Genomic DNA, 13,861 nt, shown 5'->3' with positions numbered 1-13,861 from the left:
GAAAAAAGGGACAGTCTAAAAAGGAAAAAGAAACATTAGTAAGGTTCTTAAATTGGTCCATCTAATCACAGCCTTCAGAAAGGCTAAGTTTCAAATTAATAATTCACAACTCTCACTTTTCAGCTAGAATTATTAAAGCAATAATCATCAAATAATAAAACATAGAAAGGGCCATGGATTGTCTACCTAAAGTATAGAGATCACAGAACTGCCTTAAAATACAAAGAAAATATTTTTATTTGTGTAACAAAGACTCTAAGAAATGATGACACAATCAAGTTTAACAGAACTGATGTCAAGACACGAATAGGTCTGAAAAGGTATAAATGATTAATAACTTTGTTTCATCCAACTTTCCCTCAAATTAGGGGACATCTCTGATACATTCTGACTGAATCCTAAGTATGATGTATTCAGATGATTCATTCCAAGACGGTTCCCTTCAATTAGTCCTCAGTATCTCTCTTTTTTTTCTTTTTCTTCTTTTTCTCTGGACTCTGAAAATAACAAACCAGAATGCTTTTTAAAGAGCTGTAAATGTATGGGTTAGTAATAATAACTTTTCCTATAAAAAGCAAAGTTGATCTATATCCTTTGAAAATAAATTTGGGTTAAAGATTAAAACCTAAAACTGTAAGTATCACCTCTATGAAAATCTGTAGCAAATATTCTCTCTCTTCCTCAAAGTAAACCGAGTTTATAGTAAGATTCTAGGTTTGGGAATGGCCTTTTTAATAATATTTTTATTTTTACTGTTCCATCAATGAAAACCATCTTAACTGCCCGCTCATTTCTAATACGTAGAGTATAATAAAATACAGAGACCCCGCCCATGCCAACAAAGTACTGATAATTAAAAACATACCGCAATTGCTGTGCTGGTACAAGGTTCTTCCTCAGAAAGTGGTTCTTCCTTAATGTGTTTCTTTTTGTCCTTCTTTTTCTTCTTCTTCACAGACGTCTCCTGTTCTTCTACCACTAGTACTCCTTCTTCTTCTTCCTCTTCTTCTTCTGTTGCTGCTGGGGCTTCTTCAACTAAATGGGGTTAATTATACAGACACAACAATTAACACTGTGTCAGACCTCACTTTCCTGACCTCTTGCATATCAGTTTTTTCCCATCATTCTGGCTATCCAATAGGGAGCCTGCTTCTCCCTCTGCCTGTGTCTGCCTCTCTCTCTGTCTCTCATAAATAAATGAATAAATAAAATCTTTAAAAAAAATAAAGATTTTATTTATTTATTCATGATAATACACAGAGAGGAGAGAGAGAGAGAGAGAGGCACAGGGAGAAGCAGGCTCCATGCAGGGAGCCCGACGTGGGACTCGATCCCAGATCTCCAGGATCAGGCCCTGGGCCGAAGGCAGCGCTAAACTGCTGAGCCACCTGGGCTGCCGTAAGTAAAATCTTTAAAAAAAGAAGAAGAAGACTCAGTAATAGGTGCATCTCATTAGAAACTCATTCACCAAAAATTTATTTAGCACTTACTAAATAAATGCCAGGTCATATCCTAGCCAACCGGATACAACAGGACATAAAAAGAAATTCCTGTCCTTATGTATCTTTTTTATTAGTAGAGGGGGAAAAACAATAAAACTACACAATATCTTACACAGTAATCAATGCTAAGAATAAAAACAAAGCAGGAAGAGGAACACTAAGAACAGTAATGCGTATGGCTACTTCAGAGAGGATAGTCTGACAACACCTGGAAGAGGCAAAGGAGTGAATGATGCACCTATCCTGAGGAAAAACATTCCAGCCAGAGAGAAGAGTAAATGCTAAGGCTATTCTGGGAGAGAAGCAGAGTTGGAGAGTAACAAGAAATAATGAAGCCAGTGTGGCTGGCGGAGAGTGAGCAAGGAGTAAAAGTAGATCAGTGTTAACAGGAGGTAGCACTGTGGCTGCTACATTAAAAAAAAAAGCAGTGGTGGGTAAGAAGAATGGTTACATTCTGGAAATATTTTCAATGTAGAATTGAATTGAATTTGTTGCTAGACTAGAACTGGCTGGCTAAGTTGGTATGAGCATATGACTCTTGATCTTGGAATTTTAAGTTGGAGCCCCACATTGACTGTAGAGATTTCTTAAAAATGAAATCTTTTTTTTTTTTTAAGATCACTTGTTGCCAGAATACATTTGGGTTGTAAGAAAAAGTTAAATGCCACAGCAACCAGAACTGCCATTTATAAGACAGAAAAATTTGTGGAGAAACAAACAGACTGAGAGTGACAAAAACAGAGGAATATTAGTTTGAAAAGCTTACTGTAAAAAAACAAAAAACAAAAAACAAAAAAAGCTTACTGTATATACAAGTGGAGATACGAATCTGGAGTTGGTTGTTTCAAATGCTATTAATTGGCTTAGGGATCACCTTACTATTCAATAAGTAAATAGAAACACAGGACTTAAATAACTTGTTTATCTTTCTTTCAGCCAGGTCAGGAATCCACATTTGCTGATAGTATACTTTTGACCACAAAGCTATTTAGAAACAAACAAAAAATTTTTTAAGCAAACCAAATATTACTTTAATGCCTGCTTTTCCTGCTAGACTAGCCGGCAGGCATTCAATACAGGTACTACTGGCAAATGGGGTTACTTGCTTACCAACTTTCCAAGATAGCCCAGTCCACCAGATAGCACCTATTAAATATTATTACTATAATGATAGGGTACTCAATGTTATTACTCTAGTCTATTCTATACAATAGAAACGACTAATTTAGAAAGCATGAACTTTTTTTCTTGTATCTTAAGCTGATTCTCAAAATAATTCCTATGGTAGGAAGTAAAATTTGGTACGCTCAGCTTAATATGTGATTCCATATATTCAAAGAAATGCTTCTCTGAGATGCTTGGGTGGTTTTGTCAGTTAAACATTTGCCTACAGCTCAGGTCATGATCTCGGAGTCCTGGGATCAAGCCCCAGGTTGGGCTCCTGGCTAAGTGGGAGTAGTCTACTTTTCCCTCTCCCACTCCCCAATTATGCTCTCTCTCTCATTCTCTGAAATAAAACCTTTAAAAACAAACACACACCATTACCTTTCTTTTATTTATTTATTCATGAGAGACACGGAGAGTGAGGCAGAGACACAGGTAGAGGGAGAAGCTGGCTGCCCACAAGGAGTCCAATGCAAGACTCAGTCCCAGGTCCCGGGATCACGCCCTGAGCCAAAGGCAGATGCTTAACCACTGAGCCACCCAGGTGTCCCACACCATTAACTTTCAAATATGGGTAGCTTCATAATAAAGTTTAATGGCATGTATTTCCCCAAGACTTATGAAGTCTGTCTTTCTTAAAGAATAAGAATATAAACAACATTTTAAAACTTCAAGGGCAGCCCCGGTGGCTCAGGGGTTTAGCGCCTGCCTTCCGCCCAGGGTGTAATCCTAGAGTCCCAGGATCGAGTCCCACGTCAGGCTCCCTGCATGGCACCTGCTTCTCCCTCTGCCTGTGTCTCTGTCTCTCTCTGTGTGTCTCTCATGAATTAAATAAATAAAATCTTAAAAAAAATAAAAAAAAATAAAAAAAAATAAAACTTCAAACTGACCTTTAATTTTAATCTTGGCTTTTTTGGCCTTCTTTTCAATAATTTCATCTTCTTTATCCACCTGTTCGATCTTGCGTTTTTTAGAACAGGTTGGCAGTGTGGAGTCACCAGAAGGATCATAAGTCTTCACTTCACTGAAAGAATCAAAGAACTATAAAAAATCTCTACAACACTTATAACTGAAATAATTCTAAAGAAGTTTAAAGGAAATGCCATTAGATAATACTTACATAAGCATACAATGCTGTTTTAAATCATTTAGTGGCTTTGGGGTAGTTTATGAAAACTAATAGTTTCCAAAAGGTAAAGAGGTTATCAACCAGATTTTCCAAGTAAGTCAATCACACTTCAAGAGAAGTGGTGAGCTAAAATGAGTTTTTTTTTTTTTTTTAAGATTCTATTTATTTATCCGAGAGAGAGAGAGAGAGAGATGGGCAGAAACACAGGCAGAGGGAGAAGCAGGCTCCAGGAAGGGAGCCCGACGTGGGACTTGATCCTGGGTCCCCAGGATCACATCCCCGGCTGAAGGCAGCGCTAAACCGCTGAGCCACCCGGGCTGCCCTAAAATGAGTTCTGATTTAAGTTAGTAATCACTGTGATGACTATGGTATAGAAAAATATTTAATCAGTATGAGGAAAATGGCAAAAATCTCTTTATACCAACGGACTATCCTAGAAAGTAAAAACTGAAGCAACTCAAGTTTCAGAACATAGGGTAATTCAATAAAAAACAAAATACCTAAATCAAGTTAACACAGAATACTTCATCACAAAATCCCCAAAGGCAGAAAAACAAGGGGATACATATGGATAAACATTCCCTAAAAGGCTACGCTTGCTTTTGTTCTAATGTGGCAGAAAAGTAAAAACTCAACGTACTAAGTGCCTAAAACAACAAGAAGTAATCTCATAATTGGTGCTTTAAGTGCATGTGTTTAAAGTAACAAGCAGGGACAGCCCAGGTGGCTCACTGGTTTAGCGCTGCCTTCGGCCCAGGCGTGATCCTGGAGTCCTGGTATCGAGTCCCACGTCAGGCTCTCTGCATGGAGCCTGCTTCTCCCTCTGCCTGTGTCTCTGCCTCCGTGTGTTGTGTCTCTCATGAATAAATAAATAAAATCTTAAAAAAAAGTAAAGTCACAAGCATAATGGCATATTAAGAAACTGTTCAAAACAAGGTAAGGAATGTTTCATTTATTTGTAGATTTATGGTCGCTTAATTTTTATTTATTTATTTTTTAAAATGATTTTATTTATTCATGAGAGACACAGGCAGAGGGAGAAGCAGGCTCCATGCAGGCAGCCTGATGTGGGACTCGATCCTGGGTCTCCAGGATCATGCCCTGGGCTGAAGGCAGGCGCTAAACCTCTGAGCCACCTGGGCTGCCCGGTTGCTTAATTTTTATACGTTAAAAACATTTATAATAAAAAACAAAGATCCATACTTATCAACTAAAGACCTCAAGTCAGACTTAAAAAATTACAATATATATATAATATATATAGTCATTGTTGAAAACTTGGAAAATTCATAAAACATAAAGTTAGTGGGAACACTTTTGATTTCCTTCCAGAATAAAGGAAGTAGTTTTTCTAAATATGTACATTTAAATACATATATGAATATTTACAGTAAGATGTTACTCCTTGCCCAGTTTAAAATCTTACTATTAAAATTCTTAAGGAATTATGGGTCCTGAGTGAGAATTTATGGGTTAATGACTAAAGAATCCGGAGACATACTGTAAAAGTGCTTCCCAGAAACGGTGTATTACATTCTACTTCCATCACATTACCAGCATTGAACATTACCTCAAATAATAACCAAACTACCAGACCCTAACACATATCTTTTGTTAATTTCATGGTGAGCTCTCAGTATTTTATTATTATGCCTTTTAGCTATTTTTAGACTTTTCTGTCTTTTAAACAGGTTTCATTGTGGATTAACTATGAATTGATTTTTTGTTGATAGATGGTATACTATATCGAAACCATGAATAACAATATTTACTTTCAACATCTGAAAATGAACTAGTTAAATATTAAGGGGGGAAAAAAGCCAAGGGGTGCCTGGCTGGCTTGGCTGAAGGAGCATGAGAGTCTTGATTTTGGGGTTGTGAGGTACCTATAGAGAGATTATTTGAGAGAAAAGCCAAAATATATGCTATATGTGTATTTATTACAATGTAAAAATATATTTATATGATTAAAAATTAGAAATATGGAAAACTGTAAATAGCAAAGAAAAAATTAGAGACATTGAATTTAAGCAAGCATTTAAGCAAGGGTTAGGAAGAGACACAGACAGAGGGAGAAGCAGGCTCCCTGCAGGGAGCCCGACGTGGGACTCGATCCTGGGTCTCCAGGATCATGCCCTGGGCGGAAGGCGGCCCTAAACTGCTGAGCCACCTGGGCTGCCCACAAGCAGAAATTTTTAATCCTCCCCAAAATGTACTCACCTTTTATGTTCGTATTTTTCTGTTTTTGCTAATGCTTTGCCTGTTCCACTTATTTTCCTTATCTAAGAAAAGATAACAATTTTTGGTAAATTTAAGGGAAACTTAGTAGCAGGAACAAAAAATATTAGACATACTAAAATGTATAATAAAATAAAAACTGCTTAGTAGGTGAAATGAGTAAGTACATAAATTACTTAAAGTTTATGAATTTTTTATAACACTTCTACAATAAACAGGATGTGGTCCTTACCCCTCTATCTTCCAAGGTCCTCAACCTGGCCTCTAATTTGGCTCTGTTCTCAACTCCCATTGCAGAACTGGAATCTTCACCAAAAGCATCGTACCGGATAGCCAAAACAGTTTTGGCAGCCAGCATTCGAGAAATCTAATAGAGAACTTGAAGTTAGAGGCATTTAAAGTATACCCCAAGTTGAGATGTTAAAATCAATAACTGATTCATGATAAAATAGAAGCATAACATCAACTCTTTCATTCTAGGATTTTTTAAAATCAAGAAATATAATACAACTCAAGCCACCTATCTTTTTTTAAGATTTTATTCATTAATTCATTCATGGGGTGGGGGGCAGAGACATATGCAGAAGGAGCAGGCTCCAAGGGGATCGATCCTGGGACTCAGGGATCATGCCCTAAGCCAAAGTCAGACGCTGCTGAACAGCTGAGCCACCCAGGCATCTCTTAAGCCACCTATTTTATGTCTGAATCTCTCTCAATGGCTAACTGGTTATATACAAAACCCCATTCGTTCTGTTGGATGAGATAATCTTGCAGTAGTTCATGTCCAAAACGAGCTCAAAATATCCTAATGTCTTCCTTTAATTTCTACTCAGTGACCTTAGTTCCACACCATGAGATCATCTGGAAAAAGTGTAGCCCCTTTTAGGTTAATTAACAATGCATCACCCCTTTCATCAATCTGCTCTGAATTTTATATTTCAGGGTTTTGTTTTTTTTAACATTTCAGTTTCTGTTAATTTATATGCCCTTACCAAAAAAGCTTGAAATTGCTTAAGTCTCAGCTTTCCCATCTGTAAAAGATACCCTGTATCTCACAGGGCTATTAAAAGGATTCATGTAGGGGATCCCTCAGTGGCTCAGCGGTTTGGCGCCTGCCTTTGTCCCCGGGGCGTGATTCTGGAATCCTGGGATTGAGTCCCACCATCGGGTCTCTGCGTGGAGCCTGCTTCTCTCTCTGCTGGTGTCTCTGCCCCCCCCTCTCTCTCATGAATAAAATCTTTAAAAATAAGTAAGAGGATTCATGTAAGTCCTACTAAGTGTTGAGCACAGTGTATGGTTATTATTTTATAATTCATAAATGATGCTAAATTGATTTCCTGCCAGAAAACTTCTGATTCATTCCCCATTCATCAACACATAGATTCTAGAAAACTCCTAACACAGCAAAAGAACATGGCTTTAATAAGATCAGTAATACTTTTTCATTAAAAAAAAAATTTTTTTTTTTTTAAAAGTAAGCTCTACACCCAATATGGGGCTGGGAACTTAACAACCTCGTAATCAAGAGTTGCACGCTCTGCTTACTGAGTCAGCCAGGTGCCCCCAATAACACTTTATGTTATTTTCTTTCATTACACAAAAGTGCTTTTATAGCTCAAGAAATCATCATTCTCTAATGAAAAAGAAGCAGTAGAAAAATTTACTCCATCCTATAGAGTAGGGAGGAAATGACTTATCTGGAGGGGAGAAAAAAAAGAAAAAATGACCGGTCTCAGGAGAAATACATCTCACCTTTCCTTTGTGTTTGGGACTTGTCTGGCCTACAAGTGAAGCATGATAAATGAGACCATACTTTGGGGTATCTCGTCTAGACTTGAGGGCTCTGAAGAGTGCCTTTTCTGCTCCAAGAATTTGAACTGTAGAAGCTGCATGTTTGGCCAAATTCAAAAGAGAACCTTCAAAAGAAAAGAAGTAGTTACAAGGATTGCAATTCCAAGTATTTAAAAGTTCCATGTGTTAAACACAAGACATATAGTCTAAGTATTATAGCCACCAGAGTAAATAAAAATCTGATACAATACAGATTCTATAGTCTGGGACTCCCTAGAAAGCCTCAGCATTTGTGATTCAACCATGTAGCACTATAAGCAGAGGCTTATAATGAATGCTTATGCTAAACTGAAGGTTAAACCTATTAGTTCAATTATACTTATTTGCCAGAGACGGTATTAACTACTCTACATACTATTAGCATACCAGCAGGATTTTAGACATCAAGTATTCTACTTTAGATATGGAAAAAAAACATAAGAATGAACAGACACACAAAGGACAGACATCTCAGCAGAAAAACTATGTGATAACTTTCTCACACTTTATCTGTTGTTTACAGTATGAATGAGGAGATATGCTTGTAAGTACACTGATCAGGTATAAAAAAGTTGCTGCTTTATTAGATTTACTGTACAGAAAAAAAAAGATTTACTGTACAGATTTTGTCAGAACAGACCCCCAATATTAATGCTCAACCACTAGATATGTATTTAAAATTGAACACACACTTCTGTTAATCCCTGCATCTCTTACCACAAAAGTTTGGTTAAGCCTACGAAAATATGGATGCAAACAAAACCAACCAGATAACCCCAATTTTGCAGCTGAGGGTATTTGGATGGCATATCTATCTGTATAATGATGTAGTTATAGGTAGGTGCTATTCTAGTTTAGACACTTTGATGTAGATGATACATTAAAATATTCTATGATGGAGTGGAACAATGACTCCAACAATAGTACTTTACTCTATTTGCAAATATTCAATTATACAGTATTTTTTGTAACATACCTTCTTTGTAACATCACCATATATACACCTGAAGTTTCATTATAAATTCATTAAAAGATTTTGCATGTCAAATATATTAAAATTAGCATATTCAGTAGTGAACCAGATTCTCAAACAAGGGTATGTATCACCTGTTGTGAGAACTATTTAATCTGATGAGGGGTTTTTTCAAGGGGGAAGGGTGGAGGGAAAGACCATTTTAAGCAGGCTCCATGCCCAGAGCAGAGCCCAGTGATGGGCTCAATCTTACAACCATGAGATCATGACCTGAGTCAAAATTAAGAATCAGACGCTTAACCAACTAAGCCACCCAGGCACCCCTATTCTGGTAAGTTTCTAGTAGTGGAATCATTAACTGATTTCATTCTCCTGCATTCATCTGATTATTCTCATTAATGGTAAAAAACTTCTGACAACGGACCACAAGTGTCTCAGAAGAGGTAGTGACTAAAGATGCCTTCACTATCCAAAAGGAAATCAGGCATACACATTAGAATCATCATTGAACACTTGGTCCTTAGTTCTTAGCTATAACCAACTACTTCTGTTTATTACCTAAAATTTCTAATGAATATAATTTGAAGATGAAAAAGATAACCCTAAGTAGAAAACAATCTACTCTAAATATCCCTGTTTATAAGTTACATTAAAATCATCACCTGCATGAGCAATGAGCCGTGCTCCCACTAATTCCCCAACCATGACTGTAACATTCGGTGCAATGGCCATCATTCGATTTTGTAGATATTCATAGAGCTGAGTTCTATATTCTGAAATTTCAATTACCTAGTATAAGAAACAAAATGAACACATCATAAATTACTTATGTAAAAATCATTTAAAAACCACATGTCTTTACACACTGGAGCCCTAAACTATCATAGGTCAGCCATGTAATCCCGGAACAATGAACCATTCTTTATCTCAGTTTCCCGTTTTAATGGATTTTATGAGATAATAAATGTAAAACAACCCAATACACTGCCTAAAAATGCTAGTCAATATTACTGTTATTTTTTAAAAAACTCCAAGGCTAGACACTGGTCATCCTCTTTGTGATTCTTTTTTGTGCATATGATTTTAAAATATTTTGTTTTTAAGCATCTCTACACGAATTGTGGGCTAGAACTTACAACTCCAAGGTCAAGAGTGACATGCTCTACGGACTGAGCCAGCCCTCCTCTTTGTGATTCTTGTTTAGCTATCTCCAAATGAGGAAAAAAGAACACTCCAGGCTATAAACATAAAGGCTAGAAATAAGTAACTCAATCTTTATTTCTGTCTTAATGAATTTATAATTCATTATCCAGACAATGCTAACAATACAAATAAATTAGATGGTATTTTTCAACCTACTTCAGTATGTATTTCCCCCTTGAAATATATAAATCAAGATGGCATCAGATGAGGTAGTGACTGAACACCCTCATATTTATCAGGTGAGTAAGCTTAAAAATCATCATTGCCATCAGAAAATTATTACATAGCCAGTCCCACCAAAAGTAATTTCTCCATGTGTATAGTTTACCTGAGTGCAGAGATGCAGAATGTTGCAAATATCCTCTTCTGAAACCTCTGTTCCCATGGAGATCTCTGCAGCTGCTTTCACTTCCGCTTCAACTTCCTCTGGCAGTAATTCAGAAAGTTTGGCTGAGGCATAATTCTTCCTATCGCCTATGGAATGTTTGCAGAGGATGAGGGAGAATCACTCTTCAACAAATTATATAAAATCCAAATAGTCAAAAAAGAAAAAAAAAAAAAGGTAGAGAGAAGCCAATGAAAAGGATGCCTAAACAAAACAAAAAGCTAACAAGTTTGACTTACTAATTTCCCTTATGTAAGGCCTGATTTTTAGAGATTAAAATCTCTCCCCACCATCTCCCTCCAAAAAAGATATAAAATAGAATTAAAAACAAAATACTTCATAAAATAGGACTAATGATAAGGCAATTTGTAGCTAAGATTTTACTAAAGCCTGTGCCACTAATTCTTGGGGTGGTAATACGGCAATGTAGTATGACCCTGGGAAGTCCTATATATTAACAATGCTTAAGTTGTTCTGCTAATATTACTGTACTACTGGCACAGGATACAACACTAACAGTACGGACAGCACTATTTTTAGTAGCATATTCCAGGTCCAGTTGCCTGTATTAATGGTAAACTTACTATGGGATACATTTCACCTTAAGAAGCCATTTTAAGAAAAACCAAATCAGAGAACCATGTTCTCTGTTGTACAGGCCATTGAAATCAAAGTCCAAGTTAACTGTTTCTAACAGACACTAATACAGCTACACACCCAAAATACATGTAAGTTGTAAGAAACTCTGAGAAGCTTAAGGAAAAAAATTACTAAAAAAAAGGAAAAAAAACAATTCCTATAACTCATGTTGTGGGATTAAAAAAATTGTTATTTTCAATGCTTTAAAAGATTAAGTTAAAAAAATAAAGAATTAAGTTACTCACCGACTTTCTGTAAACATTTGCAGTATGTCAGGTTATCTGAAATAATTTTTCCTAATTCAGGGAAATGCCAGCCATACCATTCTCTACACCGCATAATGTAGTTGTTTAGCTCTTTGTCTAAGTCATCTAACAAGGCTGCAGTAGATTAAAATGAAAAAAAACAAAAAACAAAAAACAAAAAACTTAAAAGGGCTTTAAAAAAATCATAAAATATACATAAAATCTACCATTTTAACCATTTTCAATTGTAGGTTTCGGTGCAACAATCACCCACTACCCGTTTCCAGAACTCTTTCATTATCCCAAGGGAAAAGTCTGTAAGTACTAAACAATAACACCATATCCCCACCTTCCCCCCATCTCCTGGTAATATCTTTTACTTGTGGCCTTTATGAATTTGCCTGTTCTAGGTACCTCATAAGTAGAATCACTCAACAGTTGTCTTTTTTGCGTGGCTTATTTCTCAGCATGTTTTCAAAATTCATCCATTTTGTAACATGCATCAGAATTTCATTCCTTTTTAAGGTCTAAAGATAATAATTATTATGTGTATATACCCTATTTTGTTTATCCATTCATCCGTTTGTGGGTATGTGGATTATTTCTATCTTTTGGCTACTGCAAATAATGCTGCTACAAACACAGATGTGTATGTATTTGGTGTGTGTACCCGCTCAATTCTTTGGAGTATATACCCAGAAGTGCAATTGCCATTTAAAGGAATTTTTAAAATTGGAAACTGTTAGGAGTTGATTCACTTAATAATATGGAAGAATGACCTATTATAAAGCCAAGTTAAAAAAAAAAAGCAGAAGTACAACACAATAGATCCCATCTATTGATTTACTTCATGGAAAAAGACAAATCTGTTAACATCACCAATGTTAATTTATATTATCTCCAACTAGTCAAATTAGGAGTGGCTTCCCTTTTCTATTCTGCATTTTCCAGCTTATTTACTTCACCACTGAAAATTCTAGGGGCACCTGGTGGCTCAGTGGATTAAGCGTCTGCCTTCAGTTCAGGTCATGATCTCAGGTCCTGGGATCAAGCCTCATATCAGGCTCCCTGCTCAGTAGGGAGTCTGCATCTCCCTTTCCCTCAGCTCCTACCCCCATTCATGCCTCTCAAATAAATAAATAATATCGTAAAACGAACAAATAAAAAACCCACGAATCTCCTTTTCTTCCTCACTGATAAAATCGTAAAAGATATAGTTTTAGCAGCAAGAAAAAGTCATGATGAATGGACAGATCAGACCTTACATGTACTATACTTACAAATTGCCTGAACAATCATGGTGTCCACTTTATCAGCACTAAATTTCAATCTGTATCGGGACAAGCTGGATATAAGAGGGGAAAATAAGAAGTTATTGATAGCATCTATGAAACTAATTCACATCTTAAGATACTTTTTAAAACCCAAGTCCCTCTCCTTGGAGCTGTATTTTAATTTTCCCAATATAGGAAACCATTTGAACAAGAATATGCAAAATCAGGAAATACACATTTAAAAAGAAAATACACAGGTCCTGCTATACCCTATATGTCTGAAACATGAATTTGTCAAACAGGATAATGCTGTTTAGTACAAATCATTTGGTTCATATAGTATTTTTACAATGCTTTATATCAGCAGGTAAATAAAACAGAAAGCCATGAAGGAACAGTATTATACATAACTTTTTCTTAATCTTGGCACTGTTAACAATGTAGGCCTGATAATTCTTTGTTGTAGGGGCATAGGACCTATTCTGTGCATTGTGGATATTCAGCAATATTCCTGGCCTCTATCCATTACGTTAGTAGAGACATGACCCCACTTGTATCAATTAAAACTGTTTTTAGATGTTGCCAAATATCCTCTAAGGAATATTTAATTGTCAATGATTAAGGAACCACTACTGTTATACAATGTCAATCACAAACTTGGATCTTAACTCAGTTTAGCAGTTCCTGCACTCTTAAAAATGCTCGTTACAAAGTTACTCTTAACTTTCATGCATTTTGCTCATCTTTGTAACTCAGCAGCTTTAACCCTTTCACTGATTTATGTTATTTTTTGTACAAAAGTACAAGCCTCTGTTTATTCCTTTAATCTAAATTTAACCATCCTTTTTTTTTCTTCAAGATTTTACTTACTTATTCATGAAAGACACAGAGAGAGTCAGAGACACAGGCAGAGGGAGGATAAACAGGCTCCATGCAGGAAGCCCACTATGAGACTTGGTCCCAGAAATCTGGGATCACACTCTGAGCCAAAGGCAGAGGCTCAACTGCTGAGCCACCCAGGCGTCCCTTAATGTATCCTTTTTAACTGTATTAATAATATAAAGGGCTATTTTTGATAGTGCTCTGGTATAAAGTTACATAGGTTCTGAGTAGTCTACTTTTAATCTTTCTCAATGAAAAACCCTGTTATTTTAGTGCAATTTCATAGAATGCCAAGCTTTTCAGAACACATTATAGTACAGAGAAACGCCTATTCTTTGGTTAAACATGATAAGTGAGTGAGCTTCTCTTTGCATTATAAAGAGTCAGTAAAGGGGAT

General features: G+C 36.3%; 1 protein-coding gene and 2 non-coding genes across 7 annotated transcripts in view; all 3 read right to left on the bottom strand.

The window, feature by feature from the left end:
• Nucleotides 1-213: 213 nt before the first annotated feature.
• Nucleotides 214-13,861, bottom strand: part of LOC140629670 (nucleolar protein 58) — a 31,788-nt gene continuing 18,140 nt past the window's right edge. For 4 of the 5 annotated variants that reach the window (XM_072819206.1, XM_072819203.1, XM_072819207.1 and 1 more), the window contains 10 exons: nt 12,589-12,653; nt 11,309-11,443; nt 10,368-10,513; nt 9,499-9,625; nt 7,786-7,949; nt 6,266-6,400; nt 6,016-6,077; nt 3,557-3,690; nt 866-1,035; nt 214-497 (listed from right to left, as the gene is read on the bottom strand). In XM_072819206.1, coding sequence (XP_072675307.1) covers nt 447-497; nt 866-1,035; nt 3,557-3,690; nt 6,016-6,077; nt 6,266-6,400; nt 7,786-7,949; nt 9,499-9,625; nt 10,368-10,513; nt 11,309-11,443; nt 12,589-12,653 — 1,189 coding nt within the window. In that variant the 3' untranslated portion in view covers nt 214-446. Of the gene's footprint in view, nt 498-865; nt 1,036-2,306; nt 2,487-3,556; nt 3,691-6,015; nt 6,078-6,265; nt 6,401-7,785; nt 7,950-9,498; nt 9,626-10,367; nt 10,514-11,308; nt 11,444-12,588; nt 12,654-13,861 lie in introns of those variants that run through there. The other variant, XM_072819204.1, reaches the window with a different exon arrangement.
• On the bottom strand, nt 9,266-9,349 carry LOC140629675 (small nucleolar RNA SNORD11). The gene has a single exon (XR_012027502.1). It is a non-coding gene; the product is annotated as a small nucleolar RNA SNORD11 (small nucleolar RNA).
• Nucleotides 10,232-10,310, bottom strand: LOC140629676 (small nucleolar RNA SNORD11B). The gene has a single exon (XR_012027503.1). It is a non-coding gene; the product is annotated as a small nucleolar RNA SNORD11B (small nucleolar RNA).

Source organism: Canis lupus (genome assembly GCF_048164855.1).
Source record: "Canis lupus baileyi chromosome 36 unlocalized genomic scaffold, mCanLup2.hap1 SUPER_36_unloc_1, whole genome shotgun sequence".
NCBI classification, from domain to species: Eukaryota; Metazoa; Chordata; class Mammalia; order Carnivora; family Canidae; genus Canis; species Canis lupus.
The sequence above is the reverse complement of the archived record's forward strand: the minus strand, read 5'-3'. Positions and strand labels throughout refer to the sequence as shown.